This window comes from Poecile atricapillus, chromosome 1 (assembly GCF_030490865.1).
Source record: "Poecile atricapillus isolate bPoeAtr1 chromosome 1, bPoeAtr1.hap1, whole genome shotgun sequence".
NCBI classification, from domain to species: Eukaryota; Metazoa; Chordata; class Aves; order Passeriformes; family Paridae; genus Poecile; species Poecile atricapillus.
The window spans coordinates 81151854-81178606 of NC_081249.1; the positions used below are offsets into that span (position 1 = coordinate 81151854).

General features: G+C 37.3%; 1 protein-coding gene across 3 annotated transcripts in view; it reads left to right on the forward strand.

Annotated features, from left to right (window-relative positions):
- GRM5 (glutamate metabotropic receptor 5) overlaps nt 1-26753 on the forward strand; it is a 228778-nt gene that overhangs the window by 176685 nt on the left and 25340 nt on the right. For all 3 annotated transcript variants that reach the window (XM_058849220.1, XM_058849227.1, XM_058849229.1), the window contains exons 4-6: nt 6806-7052; nt 12855-13023; nt 16937-17063. In XM_058849220.1, the coding sequence (XP_058705203.1) occupies nt 6806-7052; nt 12855-13023; nt 16937-17063 (543 nt within the window). The remainder of the gene's footprint in view (nt 1-6805; nt 7053-12854; nt 13024-16936; nt 17064-26753) is intronic.

The window sequence follows — 26753 nt, forward strand, 5'->3', positions numbered from 1 at the left end:
AAGGAATGTGTCACATTTAAAGATCATATTCCTCAGACGTAGAAGTCCTATACTTTTATTTTAGATTGCAAATAAAAGCAGAACAAATTTAGTTAAAATTCATTTCTATTTTTTGAACAGTGAATTAGAAAGCATTTTAATTCTTCTGAATACATCCTGTATGTCATTCAGTTTTATACTCATGCTTGGGCACTGCCAAGCTGAATTATGGTCCAGCCCTCATTTTTATGCCCCAAATTTCAGACCTGGAACTCAAACACTGTTATTACTACTTTTACAGTGATGCTGGGTCAGATCCAGAAATTTCCAAAGGCAAATCAGCTGTAAGGCATAAATCCAGATCTGAATTTTCTAGCAGCCTCATATAATCTGAGTCAGGAACCCACACAGACATGTTACTATTTTTTTTTTTTTTTTTTTTTTTTTTATTTAGAGAAAGAAGCAGTGTGACAAAACTGTAAGCTATAAGCTTTAGTTTATATTTTTAACATACTTTTTGATGTAAACTGATCCTGAATTTAACATATATGTAACTTAAACATTTTAATAGATTGAATCTTCTCATTGTTGTTACAGAATTCATCAAACTCCTTCAAAATCTGACTACAAAACTACATTATTGTTTTCCTTCCCTTTATGTTCCCTAAGTTCTTCCTTCAATATATTAGATGCATGTGGTGATACATCTAATGTGACTTTTTTCTTTATATTTCAATTCCTTTTCCAACTGCCTTTCTGAGCATTCAAAACTATCTGGACCATGTCTCTCTTGCCTTGAAAATTAAATTACAATTAAATTTATTCAGGCTATATATATTTCATATTGCATGTTTCAATTGGATCTTGTCATTCTTTTCTCTCAGCAATTCAACTTTCTATATAGATTAAAATATCTTATATAAGCATGTTTAATTTTAAAAACACCATTTAATGTGCTTTTGCACCTGTAGCAGTTGAGCTTTGTTGCAATTTGTGACCAAGGAAACTGAATTTTGTACAGAAGGAATAGTACTGTTAAAAAATTATATGGATATATATATATAAGTACATATATATATATATATTTACTTACCTTCCCCTAAGGCTAGCTGCTGCTGTTGCATTTTTTGCTGATTATACTGACCTTGACAAGGGAAGCCAGACTGCCACTGTTTTGTGGGCACCTGGGGAAGAAGGTCCAGCTCTCATCAGATCTGTGAGCACCCTAAGAATGTCATGGCTGTGCAGGTTTAAATAGATGTAAAACACCAAAGTCAACTCAGTACTCTGAAAAAAACCTTTTGGAAGTCAACTCTGGATCTCAGTACACTGAATTTGGTCTCTCGGTCATTCTCAATATTTTGGCGTTACTCAACATGTAAAATGTAACAGTGCTGACACTGGCCTTCAGTTAAAAAGAGTGAAAGTTAGAACTGGTCAAAAGCATTGGGTGAGGGAATTACACTGGAAGATACTTCCTTGTCAAATTTCACAAATGTTTCATAGGATCATTAAAATGGGTCATTTTTGTCTTATCTCAATAGCACTGAAAAGCTTTGTTTCAAGCTTTTAATTTACTTCCACATTGTTTCAGTTTTATGCAATGTGTTTTGCCTCAGCATCAAAATGACATTTTCCAGAGAAAAAGGATATTTGAACTGCATAAAGTTCATAATACAGCAAAAAAACACTTTTCTTCAGTCCAAGAGCCTGTAATAAATTAAAACAGGAAAACAAATAAAGAAATAAACAATTGCAATTGATTTTTTTAGCAGAAAAATACACACAGAACCTTACAAATAACATAGAACTGAAAGCTACTTTATCATTTCACATTGCTTTGATAGAAAGCTCTGGTAACAGATCTTGGAAAAATTTCCAAAATCAGTCTTTTTCTATGCCTTTAAACAATGATAATTTAATTAGATATGAACAATACGGTTCTTATGTACAACGTTTCCTGTTTTATGGGATACCACACATTTCTTCAGTGGAGAGACATCCATGTTTCTGGGATGACTGACTTGGTGGCATTTCATTCAGAGCCTACAGATCATGGGAAAGTCATCTTCCCAAGGAGCACAAGAGGGACAACATGGACCTGCTGACAGTTAAAAAGTTACACACTATATCCTGTGGAAGACAGACACCACCACAGTTTTGTTGGAAAGATTAGCCTGCTATCCTGATTTTTTTCTCAGAAATTCACTAAGGCAAAGGAAAGAAAATATAGGAAAACACATTGGTTGATGGACTTCAAGTGTGGTGAGCAGAAAGTGACTGTGGGATGTATTTGCCAGCAAAACTAGAACTCATTTCTGTCAGCCTCTTGTCCCTCATAACATAACCTAGCAGAAAGAATCACTGAGGTTTTAATGGCATATTTATGGAAATTGTATAGAAACTAAGTTGTGATATAATCACGGGGAAACATTATGGAAAAATAGGAGGCTGTAGGATATGCCTGTGGTTTTCATTGTCTCTTATGAATTTTTCATGAACAACCTTTTGATCACTGAGTATTTTAAAATAATAATAATAATAATAATAATAATAATAACAACACTAACAATTTCATTTCAGTGTTACAGTCAGTGCAGGGCAAACAAACTCTTCTGAAATTTGAAAAAAAATATTCTCCCATATTTTGTCTCATATTTTGTTCTCCTAAGTCTCCTCAGGGAATGAAATAAGGGGGTTGAGGGATTTCCCAGAATGTAAAGTTATTTCACTCTTCTTTTTACCTATTTTTCATTCTTTAAAATGCAAAATATTGTAATCTTTAGAAAAGGTAGAAAGCAGAAAAACATATTGAATCATGGTAATTTTGTGTTTTTTAATATCCTTGCTTTATGAGGCTTTCTAATATCACAAGCTGGCAAGCAGAAAAAAATTGTATTTCATCTTCCTTGAGGGTAAAATCCTGGGGAAAAAAAAAAGAGAAATGACAAGTTTTGTATCAAAAATCTGCAAAATATTGAAATATATTGAAGAATGCTTATTTTCATGCTTAGTACTAGAAAAAATAGACAAATTTCAGAGTTTCCTGCAAAGATGTGGGTTTGGTTTGGTTTGTTTTTCCATATTTGGAAGGAGAAGGTCAGTCTTGAAAGAACTATTTTATTAGTGTCACTGTTAGCCAGGACCACTAGGTCTGGGTGCTGCTAGAGTAGCTCTGGAGCATGGGAAGCAGTCCAGAGCTGGCTCACCATGCACAGAGACTAACAACATCCATAAGTGCTTTATTGGATCACTGCCCATAAGTACACTAATTGTTTCTAAATAGATCCAACAAATGAACCGTTGCTAGTTAGAATCACTTTCGTGGTGAAAGAATGTGTTTCCTTTTCATCATCTACATATTTGTGTATTTTGGAGACTTGATAACAGAAAAGAACAAATTTGGATGAGGAGTTTAGTGCTGGGCATCTCTGTACAGTTAATCACACAATAGAACCATAGAATAGAATGGTTTGACTTAGAAATGAAGATTAAAGAGATCAAAGAGTTTTAGTCCCTCTGTAATGGCCAGGGACATTTTCACTAGACCAAAGTCCCATCCAACATGGCTTGAACCCTTCCAGGGATGGAGCATTCACAGCTTTTCTGGACAATTTGTTCCAGTGACTTACCACCTTCAATTTCTTCCTCTAAACCTGCCCTCTTTCCATTTAAAGCCATTCCCCTTTGTCCTATCATTACATGGGCCCTTTTGAAAACTTCAGCATAGATTCATAAATAGGTTGATATATATTCCAAACACTGCCATCCCCATTAAATTCATCCATGCCACCTTTCCATGTCATGATCACCTGTGTCAGGAAAGGCTCAACTGAAGACAGCACTCGTGGATGAGTAATAATGCTAAGAATATGTGCTAGAGCTCCATCAAGAACAATATGTAAGAAGTCTAAAGTGAACAATGTGTTTAAAGCTACCAAAATCATAATTGTTGCAGAGATTAATTTAAAATATTTTTTCTTTTTTTATCCTTTTTTTTTTTTTTTTGTTTATTTGTTGAGTTAAAGACTACCTTTTAGCTTGTGTATTCATGCTTCCCTTAAAACCACTGCTAGGGTTACTGAGGTAAGTAAGGGTTACTTATATGCTTCAAGTGTGACATGCCAAAATACTTTGTGATATGGGTTGAAAACAACTTTCAGACTTGGTCTTGATTGGACTTTTTAATGCTGGTATTTTTAAGGCATTATTACCATATACTAAAGAGAAAAAAATATATATACTGACTTAATTTTTGTGATTTTCCCTTAAATACAGAATATTTTGTTACTATAAACTGGCATTGGCAGGTCAGATTTTCCCCTATATAGGCAAATAAGGCAATTAATATCTCAGGTGAATGTGTTCTCCAGCTGCAGGAAGTATATTAAAATTCTCACAACAGCTAAATCCCTCATAGCTCCATTGACAATTGCCACCAGCTTCTAGGAAGAGCTAAGCAGCCTTATTATAAATCATCAGGTGAATGGAATGAGGTTCAGTGTTTAAAGAAAATCAGAATAATAATTTCATAAAACTGAAGCACAAAGCCCAGTGGAGAGTAATAATTAAGAAGTAAGTTATTAGATTTTTAAGCAATCATATGCAATAAAGCAGCTGAAATATTGTTTTATGATAAATACTATTGCCAATGCAAATCTGATTCATTCTAATGGCTACTATAATTAACTGCATGGTGTGTGAGCTGCTAATTTTGTGGATGAATAATTGGTTAAAACAAGTTTTATGTATTGCAGTGTAATACACTTGTACAATTTTCCACTTAATTTCAATTAATATGGGCTTTATATGTACGCCACTGTTGCAGTTTTTATGCTTATTATTTTTAATTAGGAAAAAGCAATACCTTGGTAGAACAGAAAAAATGAGCAGCACTGTGTGTTTTTTCCAAGTTTATTTTTCCTTTTCCGTTAAGATACTTCAAGCTCATATTGTTTAGCTTTCCAAAATGTTAATAATCATTGCTCCTGAGGTTGACTGGAAATGGTGGCGCCAGCTTCAGCATAAAACAGAAGGGAAAAAGGAATCTCTCAGTTCTCTCTGAGAACTTTCTGAACTCTACACAGTGTATTTCAGTTCAAACTATGTGTTTTACTACCCTTCCTGATGCTTCCAGTGCTGCAATAGATTTTAGTGATTAGAACTGTGGGGTGATGTTCTTGTTCACCACTGAAAAGGTGTGCTTGCATGTAGTCATGCCTGTTTTATCATAGAATTAATCGCCAGCTGGAGATTCTTACCCTTTTCCACTAAGTTTCCTACACATCAGAATGGGTTCTTGTCTTCTGGATGGATACTGTTAATCTAGATGAGTGCCACCCTGTCATATTTTTAAAGAAAATAGTTATCTGTGATTCAATCTTCTCGTGGTATAAAATACTTCTCAGGTTGTGCTGCCTCTGCAGCTCAGATGGGCAGGTGTGAGCACCATCCCTGCCCCTCACCAATGCCTCTGTGGCAAGCAGAATCTCATGGAGGGGACAGGTTATTTGCATTCCCTTTGCTCTGGGCTGCCCAGACAAGGGACTCCCCAGCTCCTAGGCTGGCTGCTTGGTTGATAAAAGGAGAAAAAATGTTCTAATAGAGCTCCTTGTTTGTCCTGCCTCCAGAGACAAATCTTTCTAGGTGTCAGATAAATATCCAGCACCATTGATGCAGTTGTTTTATCTCTCTCTTCTCACTTTCCCAGTATTAAAGATCTTGTGGCCAGAGTGCAGCTGAGAAGAAAAACTCCAGCCTACCCTTCCTTAGTTTGCCTGGTGCTGTAAAGAGAGGAAATTTGTGTCAGTAATAATAGTGCGTTATAAAAAATAGTCTTCAAGGTGCTGCCGAATGAATTTTTTTCTGTGCATTTCACATAAGCATAAATAGAGAATAGAAATGGAAACATCATGTTTTAAAAGCCAAAAAAAATTAAGATTCACCAATTCTGGCTAACCAGAGTCATTGCCTAACCCACTCTATCAAACCCTTCACAGATATTTTAATGTATTCGTCTGTATTGCATTGTTACCCTAACTTCATAAAGAGAGAGGATAAAGAGATGTAGGAGAGATATTGGGGGAAACTTTTGGTACAGCAAAGATGTGGTGCCTAGGTCAATCTCTTTCCACAGGATTAGTTCCATGTCTCTGACACAAAAGTGTTTTCATAGAATTATAGAACGGTTTGGATTGGAAGATAACTTAAAGATAATGTAGTTCCAATTCCTCTGCCATGACCAGGGACACCTTCCACTAAACCAGGTTGCTCTGAGCCCCCACCCAACCTGGCCTTGAACACTGCCATGGATGGGGCATTGACAACTTCTCTGGACAACAGAGTTCACTGATTTTCCAGAAGTGGAACTTTTTTATAAGGTTTCTAGAGAATAAACCTCTTATTAGCATTTGCACTTCAACTAATATTTCTGAAGGTTTGAAGAGATTTCTTCAGGTGGAGAGAAGTTTCTGGGTTCCCTAAAATATTATATTATACATTATTTTTATAATATCCACGGTGTATGCTTTAAAAATACACATGGAAGAGCAGCACTCTAAACCAAACATATGTGAGGTGAGCTGATGAGCTGCAGAGAGAAATGTATCATCTGGGTAATACAATATTTAAAGACAACCTCTCCTTTCATTTCTTCATTTTTATTCTAACATGGTCAGTGTGTGTACCAATAAAAACATATTTCATGAGCTTTTTAAGGCACTTAAAATACTTTTTCCACTGTTAATAATTAAACCACCAGCAGATGTCTGAAGATCTGACTGTATCCCAGTCCTATTCACTAAACCCTCTTGTTGTTCCCTGACAGGCCAGATGACTCTGAGGACACAGCATGTTCAGGACTCCAAGATGGGCTTTGTAATCAATGCAATTTACTCCATGGCCTACGGGCTCCACAACATGCAGCTGTCCTTGTGCCCAGGCTACGTGGGCCTCTGTGATGCCATGAAGCCCATAGATGGTCGGAAACTCCTGGAATCCCTCATGAAGACTAACTTTACCGGGGTCTCTGGGGACATGATCTTGTTTGATGAGAATGGTGACTCACCGGGAAGGTAATGCTGACATTTCTCAAACTGTTTAATAGCAGAGACGCTAACTGCACACAGTAGATATGTGCTTGACATATAGACTTGACAACAGAGCAAAGATCTTATACTCCTAATTTTATATTTCCTGATTCCTGTGCTTTGCAAAAATAGATTTTTTTTTTTTAATGTGCATTTTTTAAAGGCATTTCGAGATAAATTTTTGGATTTTCAAAAGTTTCCTGCATGAATTTTCATTTTCATCTGTACCATTTAAAAGTATTATTATTGAAAAGAAACTATCAGACCTTTATCATTGTAGACCATGATGTGCACCACAACCTATTTCTCTCTTTATGTGGATGTTTAAGTGTACGTGTTTGGCTGACCTATAAAAAATCATAGCAGACTTAGTTCTTTAGTTAAGAAAGATAAAACAATATCAGAAATATTGTACTGATGCATCTGGGATTTTTTTAATCAGAATTATTAAAAACCCGTTTACATATATTCCAAATGAAAACTTACCACTTGCATAACACACTAAGCTATCAGTCCATACTGTGCTGCTCTAAGACAAATTGAATTTAAACAAAGCTTATTTTGCTGGTAACATGCATAAATATGTATACATGCATCTATGAAATATAAGTTTTTCTATGACACATGTATCCATAGAAATGCACATTAGAAATAGTCATGAAGTGGGGATTTTTCTGGGTTTCTGCCTACTGAATTTTCAGAGAATGAGCAGCAAGTATGATAGTATTCAAAGTATATTTATTCCCTATATTTCAATGTATTTCCTGTCTCGATCACTGCTTTTGCTCCAGTATTGTTTGAGATAACCCTTTATGTCCACATTATTGGAAGGTTTTAAACACCTTTGTTATGGTGCCATATAAACAGAAGACTAGAGTGAAAATTTTTATCCTATACACTCATTTAAATTTTGTCTTCTCCCACTAATGTGAACTGAAGGGAAATCATTAACTTCCTACCAGAAAGTTGGAAAATTTGAACCCATTGGTCAATGTATTTTGACATTTCCAAAATTTCTGCAGTTTCAAACCATAGTTTTTTTAGCTCGTTCTATCTGCAAATCTGTAAAGTCAGCATCCTCCCCAAAACCAAGCAGGACAGCAGTCTGTGTCTGTTTCTGGAGACACAAATTTTCAAATTCTTCAGACTCAAGCTCTAAGGAAAGGCACTGTGAACTAGTAGGAGAACGCAGGAACAAACTGGCAGAAATGTAGGAAAAATTCAGATGCAAATCCGTTTTAAGATCTTTTTTAGCATGAGCAAGGCTCTCTTCTGCTAAATGTTTCTATTTTTTGCAAATAGCTGAATTTTGAAGGAAGGTGTTAAGTCTGAATTTTTCTGGCCAAATTTTTTAAAAAATACTTATCTCAGACCTCTTTAAAAGGATTTCTTTTTTGTTTTAAAGGTGCTCAGATGCAGTGGGCTGCATCCTACCCTATTCCAATCAGTTTCTTGTGTAAAAATGACTGTGATGAATGAGTGATGTGTGGCCTGCCAAAAACAAATATGTGACATGACAACATCAATAACAATATCTAAATATTGCAAAGAGATCTTTTGCTTTACCTTTTCCTCACGTTGGCATTCTTACCAAGAATAATTTAACACTGTTTGTTGCAATGAATTTAATTTAATATCTTGGATATTTTTAAATTCTAAGAAAGATGATGAAGAAATTATATCATATGCAGTCATTTGCTCAGTCACAACTGGACATAAGTATTTTCCTGAAGAGCATGGGGACACCATGTTGAATGGGTACCTCAGAATCGTCCACCTTTAAGAAAGTCCAGCTTCCCTGGATTTGTGTGATATTTGTGTCTACTCAAACTAATGTGGTTACCTAGTGCTGAACTTTTGAATAATTGTTCTTTGTTCCCTCTTGTCCAACAATAGTCACATGATTAAATCCAGCCTATGTGCTTAAGTCAGAAAACATTGAGTCAAAATGTACTCTTTCCTGATTAAGAAGATTTTGTAGGCAGCTGCATTTCTAACTTCCAGGTTTTGAGTAGTGTATAGTCTTTTAAGCACTATCAAACACTATTTGCAAGAGCTTGGAGATGGTGCAGTCATACTGGAACAACTCATCTGCCCTGTTCACTTGCACTGTTAACTGCGTCTTCACTTTGTAAAACAGGAATTTAAATCCTCACAGCTGTACGGTGGTGGTGGTGTTAAGCAGGAAATCAGAACATAAAAAGCCTTTCTGACCTAGATAGCTCAGGATTTCGATGTATAGCAAAAAGGTTTTGATATTATACAACAGATGATTAATCCCACAAGATGCTTTGAATCCTGGCCCTATTCCAAAGTCCTTTATGTGTATGTTGAGTTTTAAGCATGCAGACAGTCTAGTGTAGGGCCTGTTTTATGTGAGTCAAGAGACAAGGAAAATAAAAAAGGGTATGGAAGCCATGATTCCTCAGGAAGACAACAATTATCTGTAAATACTATCAAAACTTTAAAGAAGAAATTGAGGAAGGAAGAGTAGGCAAGAAAAACTAAGATCCTGACATTTTGACTGTGCTATCAGTAGAACATATATTCCCAGCAACTTCATGGCACTTCTGTTTTGATACAAGTATTTTGCACAGTGATTAGAGCACTGCTGGAAATGTGCTATTTTACCATCTGGTCTCTCCTATCCTAAAGGGACAAACTGTCTCTGTATTATCTCAAGGAACCTCCAGGGAACCAATGACTCATGAGCTTCCACTACAGCAATGGACTTACTGAATCTGGCTATTTCTGCCCATTCATCAATGCTGTTCTCTACAGAGAAGAGAGACAAGACTTATTGAGACTATACTACATTAAATTTGTTAAGTTCCCTTCCAGTATTCTGCTTGTGATGTATACATGGAACTACTACTGGGGAGATCATTGGTTTTGTTCTGTTGCCTGTCAAGCACTGGCAGTACTTTTGCTTGCCTGCCCATGAAACCCTAAACTGAAAGCTTTAACCAAGTTATACTCATAGGTGTGTTGCAGTATCTGACAATGTTGAATAAAGGCACTACTGTGGCTTCTGTGCTTTTTTATTAGTCTGTTTAATCCTCAACAAATGGTTACTATGGCTGTGAACCTCAGAAAAAAGTTAGTTTATAACCATGAGCAAAAGTCTGTTTCTTTGGGTTTGTGCTTGTGTTATCTGGATTCAATTATTTTGTGTCAATCTGGCATTCATATGATCAACCTTGGGCACATCACTGTTGTAGGAAGCCATGGACATTTCCTTCTTTATGCAATATATAAAATGAAACATTTCAAAATCCAGAAATATTTTTCATTCTACATGTGCTTATTTCTTCTTTGTAAAGATTCAAGAACAATATAATGTGTGTAATATCACATTGTCCATTCAGTCAAACTCCACTTTCATTTCCTCTCAGAGGCTGCAACAGTCCTGATCCTGCCCTGGGTGTAATTTTGGCATTGAATGCCTGCTGTACCTCACTGTTACCTCACTGTGACAGAATTTTTCATGATGCAAAATATCCTGAGATCTATGGATGGACAGTATTATAAAATACTTCTCCTGTAATTTTTTTTATGTCAGCATGGGAAAAATTTTGATGCTAGATATAGTATGACTGCGGCTTGTCAGTCTTAAAAGCGTTTCCTCAAAACTTGAGATGTCATGTATTGGTCGTGGTTTAACTCCAGCCAGAAACCAAGTACCTTGCAGCTGCTTGCTCAGTCCTGCACAACGGAATCAGGGAGAGAACTGAAAAAGCAAGAGCTAGAAAACCCATGGGCTGAGATAAAGACAATTTAACAAGAAATGCAAAAGTCATGCACACAAGCAAAGCAAATCAAGAAATTCTTTCATTTCTTCCTAGGTAGGCGGGCATCCAGCCATCTCCAAGAGAATAGGGCCCCATCGTGCATAACGGTGACTTGGGAAGACAAATGTCATAACTCCAAACATCCCCTCCTTCCTCCTTCTTCCCCCTACTACTTTATATACTGAGTATGATGTCATATGGTCTGGAATACTCCTTGGGTGACTTGGGGTCAGCTGAGTCTCCTCTCAAATTCCCATTCATTCCCATTCATGACAACGTGACAGTGCAAAAAGGCCTTGTCCCTGTGTAAATCCTGCTCAGCAATAACAAAACCATCTATATATTATAAACTGTTTCCAGAACAAATCCAGAACACAGCCCTATACCAGACACTGTGAAGAAAATTAACTGTACTCCAACTAAACCCAGCAGGGTCTCTTACTTAAGAGGTTGTTTGATTTAATGAGCAGGTTATTTTCCTCATCTGTACATTGAACTTCATAAATTACACTCTTACAATACTACTCTTAATGCAACTCTGTCTATGTTCTTTGCCTTCAGGACTAATTTGGTGGCCACTGAAAAGAAAAAGATGTGTCCTTGTTTATGATCAAGGCAGCTTTTCTAAAGCAAAGATTGTCTTAACCTTCTTGGTCTGTATTGTATTCTTATTTTCCATCAGTAAATTTCATATTTCTTAGACATATTAATTCCAAATCCACTAAAGAGGAAGTGAAGAAAAGCATGGCATCATTTCTTCAGGAACTGCCTACCTTTTCAAGCATTCCTTACAAAAAAGTGCTAAAAGAACAGGCCTGTGTGGCAGAAAGGTGGGCTGGTGTTCAGCTGTAGGAGGAAGTGAGTCCTACATGGCTCCATAGACTTTCTGCAAGAGTGGGAACTGAAGAGAAAGTAGGAGGAAGAGGAACATGAAACTGAAAACTCTGATGAGCTCTATCTTTGACCCAAAAGCAGCCTAGGACTGAGTCATGAGTACTTTTTCTGTTCCACACCGTACTGTATAAAGAATTAAATGTGTTTCAATCACTGATGAATTACATAAAAACGATTGTATGGATGGGAAAGACCAGAATTTTCTGATGCAATGTTGGAGAAGAGAAAGGGGAAAGAAAAAAAAAATTAAAAAGAAGGAAAGAAGGATCTGGAGTCTGTGTCTGAAGAGTGTTGCCTGATTCCTCTCTGAATGCCACACCAAATTTCATCTTGCAGCATAACAGCACAGGAATTTTCCTTTGATCACACAGAGGTTGCTCCTACCTCCCTTGGAGAGTTTATATGTCATCTTTTTCTGACAGGAGGGGAATAAGCACCTGCAGACAGTGAGGAGCACGTAGTATTAGGAACTGGCATTATAGGTTTATATTACTCGGCATCTGCTATAGAGGGAACTGGGGCTCCATATGCAATTGGCTTCCCTTGGAGAGTTTATATGTCATCTTTTTCTGACAGGAGGGGAATAAGCACCTGCAGACAGTGAGGAGCACGTAGTATTAGGAACTGGCATTATAGGTTTATATTACTCGGCATCTGCTATAGAGGGAACTGGGGCTCCATATGCAATTGGCTTCCAGGGCTGGAAGTTGCACAGATTAAATTCTGTTTGACTCATTTCATTGTTTTCCTTAAATAAATAGTCATTCTCAGAAACACAGTCACCTAACCCCAAAGCGTTCAGGGAACTTTTTATGGTGATAGAAAAACCACTCAAAAACCCCCCAGAAATAAACCCAAAGCAAAACTTATAAAAAGCAAACAAAGAAAACACCCCAACCCCCCAACATAACATACAAAGTAAAAGCATGATTATAATATCACAGAAACTATTGTAAAATACTCAAGGACAAGCATAATTCTTTAATTTATTTTTTTTTCATTTCGACGTGCCCCATTTTTTGACTGTATGGTGTTTCTTTATTTAAAATATTTCATGATGTTCTCCTCAACTCAGCTATGTCTCTCCTTTCTGTTTCCAAAGATATGAAATCATGAATTTTAAACAAATGGGGAAGGACTACTTTGATTATATCAATGTTGGCAGCTGGGACAATGGTGAGCTGAAAATGGACGATGATGAAATATGGTCAGAGAAAACTAATATCATCAGATCAGTGTGCAGTGAACCCTGTGAAAAAGGCCAGATAAAGGTAAATCTTTTCTTCTTTTGCTTCAGTCTTGCAGTATGCATAGCCTTGAAATTTGCAAGCAAATTTTTTCCTTGACTTCTACATGGAGATAGTAACCCACACTTTAATTGAAATGTACAGACTTATGTATTTAGTTCTTACACTTATTATAATCATCTCACTATTTTAATAAGCCACCATTTTCTTGACTCCTATATCTGTGGACTGCTGACTTTTTTTTTTTTTAATTTTTTTAACTTATATTCCAAATGCTTTCAAACAGATATTGTTTGGAGGCTTTTTGCTGCATATTTTTACAGCATCTGATTCAGTGGTGTGCAAATCCCTGACTGGGACTTGTCAGTACAATTGCAGGTAAATTATAAATAATAATTGCTACTATTTCAGTGCTAGACATAGTCAACCAGACTGGAACTTTATTAATCTGACCTTAAGTCTGTAATATCATTAGAGAACATCAACAATACTACTACTATTTTGAATCTCAGGAAATACAGGTAACATATTTTTTAATCATACCTGTTTTACTGCTTCTTTGTTTCTCAGGTTTTTATTTTTCCTTCCTCCCTTTCCAAGCTTCAATAAGCAAGGATCATAGATGAATCTGTCATATATTAATTATACACTATTTTCCTTCAGCATCCCATGATGCTTCCTGCAGAACAGTTAAAATACTGCAAGTCCATAGCTTACCTTGCAGTCATTTATATAAAAGCTGGTGGAATGAGGAGATGGGCATGTTCAACTATAAAAAAATCAGGTGCAATTTCTGACATGTCTCACTGGAAGCTCAATTTTCTCATGTGTTAAAACAGCATGACTGAAAATTGGAAAGCAGCTGAAGAGAGGGACTGATGGGAGCATGACCAATCCCTGAAACACAAGGTGAATCTTTTTAGTCTGAGTTTTATAGAGTTTTAGGACACGGTCACCCTGTTTAAATCGGTAATTAGTCTTTGGCAGAGTCATTTAAGTGAGTTTCGTCAGACCGATTGTATTTGTCTCCAGTGTAAACATAAAGAATTATGTCAGACTTATGAATAATATGCTATTCCAGATGAGGAGTCATCCTTGTGTTGGCTTTGAAAACAGTTAAGATCAAGCTTGGTATAGAATGACTTATTTCACTTCATTGATGGCTAAAGACACACAGATAGGACAGTTGGTTCTGATGAGAACACAGCTTCTGCAGACACATAAATGCAGGTGGGATGAGTTGCACCCACAGTCACTAAATTTGGGTCTGTTAGCCTGCTCCAGGCACAAAGTCACACATGGGGAGGACAGGGGTGGACAAACAGCTAACATCTTCAGAACTGCACGTGTCTGAGCTCCTTTATGATCTGCTGTCACAACAAAGGTGAAGGGAAGTATCTTGTGATCTTCATTAACACAATCACCTTCCACCTTCTGCCCATGCTCCCAAGGATTCTCTCAAGAGGATTCTTCACTATGAAGCCAATTCATCACACACTTAGATATATATATAAATGCTTGAAGTCTGGTGTCTGAAATGTTCTGTTTGGTCCTCATTAGGTTATTGATCATAAAGCTCAAAGTTTGCCTGACAGTCTTTATCTTCATGGTCTTCACAGATGATGGTGGGACCTTGACCCTACCAAGCTCTGTGGCGGTTTTCCTGCAAACTTCTTTGTGACTGAGTTATTATGGAGGAATTTGAAACACTGAATGTACTGCTACCCAACATTCAGCCACAGTTGGTGAATCCATCCACAGGATTTGATAAAATCCAAATGCAACCCAACTCTATACATTTGAAATAGTGTGGACATATTATTTAAATAAATACAGGTTCAAAGGATTGTCCAGATGACAAGGGGAAAGGCAACTAATTTTTGTTCTAAAGAGAATTATTTATTTTAAAAGGGACAGAAAAATTAGTTTACAGCTAAGTGATACAACAAAGAATTATTCAGGAAATGAAAAATAAAAGGATGAATAAATTTCTGGCTAAACAATTTAACACAAAAGAGTCTAACTTTGCCCTGAGTCTTGAAGAACGATTATCTTGATTTCTAGAGGAGGATACATAATCCCTCTCTGGTAGTGCTGGATAACAAATTATCAGTGTACCGGGGTCCTGATTGATTAGTCAAATTCCAAGGTCTTCATTTGCTGGAAAGTTACGTGGAGAAATTAATTGTTCATATAGAATTTTAAGTATTTTGATAATAACCTGTGGGGATTGAGAGACACAGACCATGCTATGCAAGCAAAGCCATTTTTTGCACTCAATCACCAGTATTTATAGGTCACTATGTTCTGTACAAAATTTTCCACCTGGACCCCTTTTACCCTGTTCTGTAGTATCACAATCTTTTTGGTTATCAAGTCCTCGTTACATCCCTGCGCTAGCAATGTCCTTGTTGCATTCTCTCTTGGCAGAGTGGTCAGCGTGACCAGACATGATGTCTTCACTTCTGCTCTTGCCTTGAGTTTATCTCTCCCATGGCTTTTGCTGTACCTGGGCCAAAAGGTCTGCTCACTACCCAGCTCAGCTCCAGCAGCTGTTTGCTCTTCCACAATAACATAGGGCTCTTATTTTGCCATTTCATTTTCTTGATTATTTTATTCAAATAAAGTTACGGATTTTTATAATGTGTCAAGGTAATCAAAATCTGTCTCTAAAAATTTATACAAGCTTTCTAAAAATTGATTTTCCCTAATACAAAAAATTCTGTCATTTCTTCAACTCTTCCTTCTATTTCAAAATGAAAGAGATCCCAAGATATGATTTATTCTGGAGAACAGATATTCTGTTTTGCAAGTAGTTTTGGTCTCAGCTCTTACAGAATAAATAACTTATGCTCTTCTAGCCTTTCCAACAGTTTAACTGTTTTGGTGTTGCTGTTTTTCTTTTCATATTCTATGATTAAAAATAAAAAAAATAAAAACAACCAAACCACAAAATTTGAAATTTTTGAAGTCCTCATATTGATGGTTATTAAAATTAGATAATCTAACTTTTTTTCACTGCAGCATTACAAAGAGCAGTCCCACTCTTTTTGATTATGCTCCTTTATATGTTTGGTTTTTAAACTAAAATTGCAATAACGACATTTGGCTTTGAATACACTTTCTGAATTCATCACTGCAAAAGATAAAAAAGTCAACTTATTTCTTATGCTATAATTGGGAGTATTTGTTTATAAACTGTTTGGGAAGAGCAGAGAAACTGGGAATACTTTATTTCAAAAGAAAGACATATTGACAAGATGCACAGATGTTCCCAGAGATGATAAATAAGGATCTTGAAAAATCTGCATTTCAATCCTAAGCATGCAATAACATTTGGTAGTAAATTATGAAATGAGAAATCAGGTCAGATGTTAGAACAGAGAAAGATAAGGTTCTCACCGTTAAATGGTAATTAGAAATGCAATAATTATATAATTCTGGAAAAGGCATGTTCAGATTTATGTCTGGAAAAATCAGTTTTAATAAATTACTCACTATTGGATGAAAAATAAGCACGTGAAAGTCTTTGGGTAACCAACCATTACGGACATAATAAACATGTTTCTCTGTATGGACCACTTTGAGGTGAATTATGTGTGTTCACTATCATGCACTGACTTCTGTAGGCACATTGATATCTATAAAGCTTTACAAATTTTAAGAGGGGAAAAAAAGTCTTTTTTGTCATTCTGTTCTCTGGGATTGGTGGATTCTTTCTTCTTTGTCCATAGGTGATTCTGGTACCTACATGATGGGAGAACTGAGAACTTTTTTCACATATTATCTTTGAAAACATATCATAAAAAGGAATAACAGAATTTCAAAAAGTCTTCTATTGAAAAAAAGAAAAAAAATCTTAAAAAATTAAATTAGCAACTGGGTCAGCATGGATGTATTTTATGCTGCTAAAACAAAATGTCAATTTTTATCTCAGGTGATCCGTAAAGGAGAAGTGAGTTGCTGTTGGACCTGCACTCCTTGTAAAGAAAATGAGTATGTCTCTGATGAATACACATGCAAAGCCTGCCAGCTTGGCTCCTGGCCCAACGAGGACCTCACAGGTAAATGAGTTGCGGTTGTGCTTGTGTTGTCAATGAAAGTGCTCATCTAATGAGATGAAGAAACTAATGGCTGATAAAAGTGAGTATGAGGATGGTTTTGGTCAGAGGGAATATGGGGATAAAGTTAAAATTTGAACTAAAGCTGATATTTATCTCCTGAACCTGATCCAGGAATTATTCACATAGTTCAACTCCTTTCTAAAGACCTGAATTACTAGATCTTGAAATAAGAGGAAAAAGTCCTTGTTTTGTACTCAATCCTGTCCCAACCTACAGCTGGTAATACAGATCTTACCCTTCCCCAAATAGATACAGAAACAAAGTGCTTATCAGAGAAATTATTAAGAAAGATTGAATTTAAGAGTTTTATTATCTCCCCAAGCAGAGGAATAATGCACTACCTTCTTTTTTAATCTGACAAAATTCTGAATTAGTTGCTGTAGTTACTGCTGCTAAAAAAGTGCTTCAAACAGATTTTGGTTTGCTCTAGTCTTTTGTTCATCAGAACAAAAGATGAACAACAGTGCTCATCCTTGCCATGGTGTAGACCTCTATGCTCTTGCAGAATATCAGTTAGGCTTCTTTGGAGATAAATTACTCCAGCATTGTATCCCACAGCCTCTCTTCTTTATGACTAATAAACAGAATTTAGGTGTTCAAATGTTCAGAGCACAAACCACTTCAAAACACTGTTCAGGGATCATGTTCTTGCTGTGCTAGGCTTTGTATAGACAAGGGGAGAAAAGACAGGTTTTTTCCAAAAGAAGTCACAGATCTAATTTGCATATAGTTTCTATGGATGAGGGGAAAAACTTTGAGGTGTGAGGGAAGACAAAAGAAAAGAGTTTTCTGCATGAATTTATGTAAGTAGGAGAGTGTAAGGTAAGGCTTGGCCTCTAGGCAGATTTTTATTTATAAAGCTAATCCTTTCCTGCTTAAGGATGGTTGCATTACTGTGATAAATGAGCTTGGCTACCAAATTATTGCAGGAATATCATTTAACCATGAAAGTGATGGGGTATTTTTCAGAAAATCTCAAAATGACGCTTTCCCTTAGAAAAAAAATAAAAATCTTTCAACTGAGAAAACTGAAATAGCAGTAGAATAGACTTCTAAGTTCTGTTGAATCTATGCTCCCATAGCTCTGCTCCCCCAGTTCTGCCTCCCTGGGCAACCAGCAACCATCCAGCAAAGTCTTCTCTCAGGAAAAGATTTCTTGTGCCAGGAAAATGGAGAAGGGGAGAAAAAGAAAGCAGGCTGCATTTGTCCCCAAAAGCAGAGTACTGAGTGTGTGATTACAATGTGAGATATGTTTCTCAGAGGCTTCGAAAGGCCACGTTGCAGAGACCAGGTTACTGCATGTAGTGGTTTAGATTTGCTAATTTCGTTTTCCCGGCCAATGCACCAAATAAATGTCGTGGTTTTAAAGCAGTAACTAAAAAATTACTAGAAAACTTACTTATTTCTTTCTGTGAGATATGGATTAAAACAAGAGCAAAACAGGCTTAAAACTTAAAAGGAAAAAAGTTTATTAACAAAACTACAAAAATAAGAACACCACAATAAACCTCCAGAAAACCCTTTTATCCCCCACTACCCAACCATTTCCTTGTTCACATGACAACATAGAGACAAAAAACTTTGGAACTTTGGTGTTTAAAACAGTCCCAATTCCTGCTAGAGTCTTTTCATCAGTCGTCGTAGAGAAACAGAAGTCTTCTTCTGCTAATCTATGGAGTTTCTCACAAGAAAACTATTTCTGTTATAGTTTTCTATTTCTCTGATGCCAGCTGCCGGAAATCCTGTCATCCATCAGTTCACTCCTCCCATTTCACATCACTCTGAGGTGTGTTATGGGTCAATGAGTCTAGGGATGTTATTTTTTTAAGATGAGTTATTCAAAGGCAAAAATTCTCTTCATCTGTGTCTGTGAGCTTCTCTGGAAACAGTTTTCTCATTGCCTCTCAAGGCCTCAAATCTTCACCTCACTCTGTTCCAGCACCTCACTGTATCACAATTACTCCACCTTTTGCTCAAAATCCACACTTTGAACACTCCATTCCTCCCAATACACTCTGTCATGAATTAAAGTTTTTTCAGAACACTATTGTCCATCTCCATAGCTTTAACAGAAAAATATTTCAGCTTATAAAGCATCTCCTTATTCTCTCTTCCCCATCTAAAACTTAACTCTTTTCTTCACTGTCTTTGATGGTTTTATGATGTCTTCTTCATGTTGATTCTCTCTCTCTCTCTGTTTCTCTGGGAAAAAGGAGTAATCTGTACGTTTCATCCAGGTAGTAAAAGAATTAAAGTCTTGGAAAAGCTGCAGATATTCATGGTGTCAGCTTTCCATCCAGCAGCAGAAACTGCAAACCAAGCCAGGCCAGCTGGCTCCGTTTCTCTTCCCCCCCCCGCCCTCTGCAGCCTTGTCCGGCCTGGAGGGGGGGGAGGAGGCCAAGACAGAGCCTTGTTACCTTCTCAGAAGCCAGAAACTGAAAAGAGCAAGAGGTCTCTGGCTTTACATCTTAAGGTGGTGTTCACAAGTTGATCTCACTTTTCAATGGTCAAAACTGCTGTCAATTCTTAGAAATGACCGATAATTGGTCAGGAGAAAAGACTCCCATCAGCCACCAGCAGCTTCAACTTCCTTAGCTCGCAAAGCTACCTTAAAGGTAAAGTCACCCCATAACCCTGCACCAGGCTGGTCAGCTCATGAAGGTCAACTGGTGCAACTGGGCAGCTCTTCAGCCTCCAGGGATTTTGTCTGAGATGTTGTAGATCCCAGCTCACACCATTGATTAGGTGAGCACCTGAGGTTTTACCCAGCATAGATCAGCTAAACCAGGAACTGCTACAAGTCACTTGGGAGGGCACTTGTTCCAAGTGCCAGCAGAGAAGCGAGAGAACCAATGGTGGGAAGGAACTGCCCAGTGACATGGTTAAGTTTGTGTAATGAGACACTAAGCACCACGTGTAAGGCAAAGTAGAGTGACAGGGCTGCCAGGCTGACCCTCATGCTCTGTGCTTTGAGCTGGCTTCCCAGGACACACAAATTTTCATGGTTCAAGCATGATACAGTGTTCTGGTCTCGTGGGACTATTCACCCTCTGAAAGTCTCATTTTGCCTTCAGAATGGAAGAGTGGGATGGGTTGGCCCCTCAAAAGCTTTTCTAGGTTGAGACAATTGTTTTCCAACTATCAGTGATTTTATTTTTTTTTTTTTAAGGAAATGAGTTATATTTTTATTCAAGCCAACAGATGTGTGTATTCCATAGCAAACATTTTGTTTTTGTTTGTAAAACTACAATTTACAAACCATTTGTCTGGCTTCAGATGTACATTTTATGCCTTTATGGGGACCAAAATCAATCTGTACACAAAGGAACCGTTGACATCAGTGCCAAGCAATGTTCCTCAGAAGATCTAACACTTGTTCCTCAGCCAGGCACAAATTTGGCAGGGTCTATTTTGAAAACAACCCCCCCCCCCCCCCCCCTTTGGCCTCCATGAGCACGGCTGGTGGAACCTGTCCTCCAAGTCACAGGACACACATCTCCCAACTTCAGATTGTCTAGTCTCCACCCAACTTATAGGCATGATGCCTGGATCTTGTCTTATTTAAATTTCTATCGCAAAGAGATTTTAAGAAATCTATTCCTAGCTTATCCATACCAAATAACAAGTTGTATTTTTAATGAATCTTATTTCTAGTGCCAACTTTTGCACTTGTACAAAATAGTGCCTCTCAATCTTGTTTACAACATAGGATTTAGTAATAAATGTGCATTAAAAGTAAGGAGAGGTTGATGTATTTTGTATTCTAGCAAGGAAATTTCCTTTCAGTTTATTAAAGTATACAGCTATCTCCTTGAAATGTCCCTACATCTGATATTGCAGCATACTAAGTCTCTTTGCTGCTTGATAAAGCCATTTCCTAGAGAATGTCAGCTCCACAAGGCTACACATATAAAAAACTCATTAGAATAAGTCTTCCCTGCATGATCACCTTCAGATGAGAGTCCTGTAGATTTATCAGCCACACACCTGAAATGGTTTTTAACATGGAGCTGCGCCTCACTGTTTGCCAGTGATCTGATCTTGGATAAAAACTTGTTTTGAATCCTTTCTTGGCTCACATAAAAAAACATTGCTTCCATCTTTCTTATGCTCAATGATCAGCATCAGTTTTGTGCCACAAACTTCACTAAATAAAACATGTAATGGCAGGGATATTACTGACAGAAAGGAAGACAGATTAATGCACTTTTTCAGCCACCTATGGAATATTGGAATTCAGATGCAATAGGGGGGAAGACAGAAGGGATGCAATATGTGTAGGAAAACAAAGTTATTCTCAGAATAGAAAAAGACATTGAAGTTCTGAAGTACAGAAAGGCACAGAGAATTCAAAGGTAGTGAGAAAGGTAAGTGGGAACAAGAGTTTCTCTTGGTTGAATCAGTTACTGGAAAATGTCTCCATCTAGAAGTGAAGCTGGGACAAGAAAGGGAATATTAACTGCCCATATTTTATTTCATCACAAATTTCAGATTGCTTTTGCATGCAATATTTCCCAGGGATCAGGCTTCTCCTTGGACAGAAACCTAGTAAGTTGCTTCCTTTTCTTAAAATTTATATGTACTATCCCAACATGTGCCAGAAGTAAATTTCTTCCTCCTGGCTTAGTATCAAGTTATGCTTCCCAGTAGCTCCTCTAAGTCCCCATGTGTTGTGTTGGCAACGTCCATACAATACAGCACCAATCTACACATTAGTGTGGCCAGCATGGCTGAGCCACAGATTCAGCTACAGCAGGGGGAATTCAGTGGTTTAAGTCCAGAAGCATATGCCAGTCACTCCACTCTTCCTCAAAGCTTTTCTTTGCATTGTATTCATAGCAGGTGAAAGAGAAATAGGTGCCACACAAGCTTAGATACAAGTGGAGGGATTTTCTTAGTGCTGATGACCAGCACTGAGGCTAATTTTTCAAAAGCTTTAGGAGAATCTGAGGATGTGGCCTTCTGCATTCAAAAACGGTGCTCTAGAAAGACCAAATAAAATTTGTTCAATGTCTCAGAGTTTTTCCAGTGTATGTAGGAACATCTTGGTTCAGTTACCACTAGCATTTAAGGACCTTTTGAGGTGAGAAAAAAGCAGTTATTCTCCCTTTCTGACATTCAAGATCAGCATGCAACAATACCAAAACCAAAGTTTTGTCTAGTGACCTCAGGAATGACAAGAAAATTAGATTCTATTCATTTCAGTGACAACTGGATTATTTTCAGGTTATATTGACATTTTTCTCAGTCTGTGTATTCCAAAATATACCGACTATTTGATTTTCTTAATTGGATTCCCATTAAAATAGGAGCCTAACTATTTACACCTCTTGAAATGGTTTCTCTATTTTTGCTGTTCAAAGGTGAGAAAATATATCAGAAATATATATTTTTACCATAGTTACAAAAATGCTTTCACCAAATAAAATACAGTAAAGCCAAGATAGCAGTGTCATGATTTTGCTGCCCATCTGGAAGTGACAGATAAGAGACAGATTATCCAAAAATCCCTTGGATGAAAGAACTGAAAAATGTGTGTGGCTGAAGTCATGGGGGTCTGAGCCTCAGTTTTCTCATAAGGCTGAATTCTGCCCCTCACTCAAGAAAAAGGTAATTCATCTCTTGCCCAAAATATTTTCAAAGGGTAACTGCTTGCTCCCATCAGGCTGCTTTCTTGTATTCCCTCTTGCAAAAAATGTTGCAGCCATGGGTGATTTCAGCAATTGTCTGATGCAGATCAGAACACAATTTAGTCTGTGTTGACATTGATTTTTCTGCTGAAACTAGGATCTTGCTTTTTATCATAATTGTTAAAGCTGTAATTGAGACTGAGTTAGGAGAACACAAGTTTCATCTGGTTATTTCTATTGTTATAAATGAACATCAGGCAGAGATAATGCCCAGATTTCACCCTGTTTTCTTTGCTCTTTATTTCTCTTTCCTTTTGATTTCTTACTCCAAACAAAATGTAACCATTGTTCTTAGTCACTTTCACTATCTTCCTCTGGGAAAAGGTATATATGGATGAGTTAAGGGTTCAGGTGGCAATATTATGACCAGGACCTCATTTTCTTCTCCCTTGGTTCTGGATTTGCACACTTTTCTCCCCTCAATTGCTTGTCCCAGGTAAGGTGTAAACTTCAGTTTCCAGTGCAGCATGAGCCACACTACTTCAGGCTCAAATGAGCTCATTCAGTATTGCTGAGCTCAACAAGCAGTGCTTGGAAGCTCCCAGGCTGGATGAAGGGGAACTCGCAAACAAAGCCAGAAGGATCCACTTGTAATTGTGCCTTACATTATGGAAAGTTTATATTTGGAACAAAGCATTAAAAACACACAGACCCAGCACTTTTTCATGAGACTTAAATCAAAACAGTAGAGCTGGCATAAGGATAGACCTGATTGTTGTAATTCATCTGTTGTTCCCATCATTCTGCACACTAGTGTAATTAAGGAATAATTTCTCATATGGTCACAAAGTAACTTTAATGTACTATTCTAAGATTCATGGCCTTCCCCCTTACTGCAATGCACAGATAAATCTACATATTCCAGATACTGAGGACCCAAGCCCCTGAGCTACAGATGCTCTAGGTTTCATGGTTTAAGATGTGGTTAATCCCAAGTCCTGACCTGCAGAGGTGGCAGAATACACACATGCGTAGTCATCAGCTGCCTCTGTTGCCTGTGCAAAGCCACCTTTGCTGATAGTTTCAGTAAATGTACCTGTCTAGGAGCTGCATCAGCTAAGAAGACACCTCTACATGCCCTGCTATTGTAGCAAGTTCAAAAGGTCCCACCAGAGTAGGGCAAAGGATTGGTGACTGGAGTATTTTACCATAGGACCTGAACAAAGTTCTGACATATTCGTGTCCTCTCTCCTTTCAGATGGTCCAGATTCCACATGAAGGTCAGAGGCCTGATATGTCCCTCAGGTGTCTGCAGAGTGTAAAATGAGTGCTAGATAGTATATGAAGACACATTCGTTACTAAAATGTGGCTAGGTTGCTTGAGTTTCAACCTTGGTGTTTGGGCTTCTGATAACCTCGGAAGGATGTCTGAAAAATTACTAAGAAAACCAAGTCTATTTTAACAAGTTAAACTTGCTAACCAGGATGCCAAATCCAACTGAAAAATATTTAGAACTTACTAAACCAGAAACCATTTTCTGCCAGTTTTAGTCTCCATGTGCATATTCAGTGAGCTTTAGCTCCTGATGGTAACTTAACAGAATTTATTGAATTAGCTCCACTTTTCAGAGTTAATCCTATTCAAAATCCCTATTCTGACAAGTTTACCTTTGAAAATAGTTTAGTTATGTATTTTATATTGGTTACCATGGAAGGGATTTCTCAGTTCTACGCTAATACATTTCTATGGATGCTGAAGACATTTTGTAGGTGTCAAGGCTATAATGACAACACAGTGCTAAGAACAAAGTCCACAGAAAATATGGTCTATAATATAGTGCTTTATATCTGTAAACTCTTCTCCCAGATGAACTAATTGTAATGCAGTATGAAAGATCAGAAATAAGAGACAAAATTGCCTCTACAGAAAGAGGACAGTGTAATAATAGACCTACTAATAGACCTATGGCAGTGGTTAGGCCTTCAAGAGCATTTCCTCTCCTTGTTCATGGCAGAATACAGTCCATGCATGAAGTAGCTAGAAGCTTTTCCAAAATATCAGAAACTTCTTTTTTTATCAGAAGATCCTTAGATATCCTTATCTTTATTTTCTTGGTGATTTTTGGTGGTCCTTTGAGAAAACCTTCCCCTAGAGTGTTAAACGGAATTCTGATTTTTTTTTTTATCTGTTCATCTTGCTATTCACATGTGTATCTGGTGTCTTGCTCCACACTGGCTATCTTTCTGGACAGAAGAGCATAAGGGTAGTTTTATGCCAATTTTACTGGGGCTTCAGGCACCCCTGAGCACAGAACAATATAAACCTGCTCCAAACTGGACTGGCTCCAAACAGCCCTTCCACAAGCCAAAGACCACCTTAGTGCCTCAGCACACTGTGGGCACTAGACAAGACTGCTGTTCACCTGTTTCTGAGCTAGCTAGGATAGAAAACTTTCCAGGTGCTTGGAGGCATTGGTAAAGTGTAAGAGGTAGGCTGTGGGGTGTTCTCATGGCCACTGACAAGAATGAGTTCTTTTTATGGTACCATTTTTCAGCTTTTGCCTTGGTATAGTCCTGGTCATCAGTCTAACATCAACACTCACAGTGCTGTTTTCTCATCTTTCTTTTACTTGATCTAGTCGTCCTTCTCTAAAATTGCCATTGTCAGAAACCATTACCTGCAAAATTATTATATGAAAACTTCACCAATCATTGTTTCATGAAGACGATCCAGTCTTTAAATCCTAATTGTGGAATAAATCATTGCAAAGTTTAGCAATCTCCTTGTAAAGTGTATTCAGTGATGGGAAAAATGGGACAAGTTTTCAACTTTCTTCTCAGGTATTTTATCAAGCGAATGTAAAGAGAGTAATAAAGCAAGGAAGGCATGAAATAGTCTGAAACTAATGAGAAACACTTGGTTATGATTCACCTCTGCTACAACATTAGAAATGAGGCAAAATTTAGCCCCTATATCATTGTCTGCATGCAAAGGCCAGCTGCCAGATTAAGACCTTTTCTCTTCAAATTTCCTGTCAAGAATACCTAGCAGTGTTAGAAGTTGTAAACTCTTTGTTTAGAAGATTTAGAGGTCATTTACTTATAAAACTTCCCAAGGAAGAACCCACAGTGGGATACCTGCTCACAACAGAAGATTTCTTCTTATTTCTACCCTTTTTCACTACTCTCACTTGTGTATAATATTGATTTTAATGATGTGATTACTGTGCTACTTTAAACTTGAAAAAGTCAGAAAGAAATACAGTGTCTCCCTCACAATGAATACTGAATAAGTAAATCCATAAAACCAGCAAGAGTTATAAAGGTATCATCAACTAATGCAGTGATTATGTTTCATAAAAATCTAACGTCTTTCTTATGTTTAGGTGGGGTAATAATTTTGTTAATGAAAGAGAAAGCTTTTCACATCAAAGCAGGCTAGTATGGATGACAAGTTAATCTGTATTCAGTAAGGAGCTCAATTCTCTTACACTAAAGTGACTGCAAATTTGTATACTTTAATTGCATTAATCTCAAAGACTCATTGACCCCAATCCTACTGATTCTTCTACTCTCTTCAAGAACACAGAAATATCTGCCTTGTACTTTTCCCAACTGATTGAAGGTATTACATCTCCAGAAATATTATTTCTGTAGAGATACAGAATGCAAAAATACTTGGAGAAGAAAGGAGTTAGGCCTAATATCTACCCATATTGCTTCATGAAATGATTTTTACTACTAAGAACATTAGTGGCAGGTTTGGAAAACTCTAAGCTCCACTTAAAATACAGGAAAGGCAAACAATAGATCTCCCATGTAGAAATTCCAAAATTATGGTCCTGATATCTACATTTATTCCTTCTCATCAAGTCACTGAGATCCCAGGTTCCCTAATTAATTGAAATTTCTTGGCATCCACAAACCCATAACTAACTACCCTCACTGCAGAAAGTACAGATGTGGGCACCTGGCACTCCATCTTCACAGGGTGAAGTGC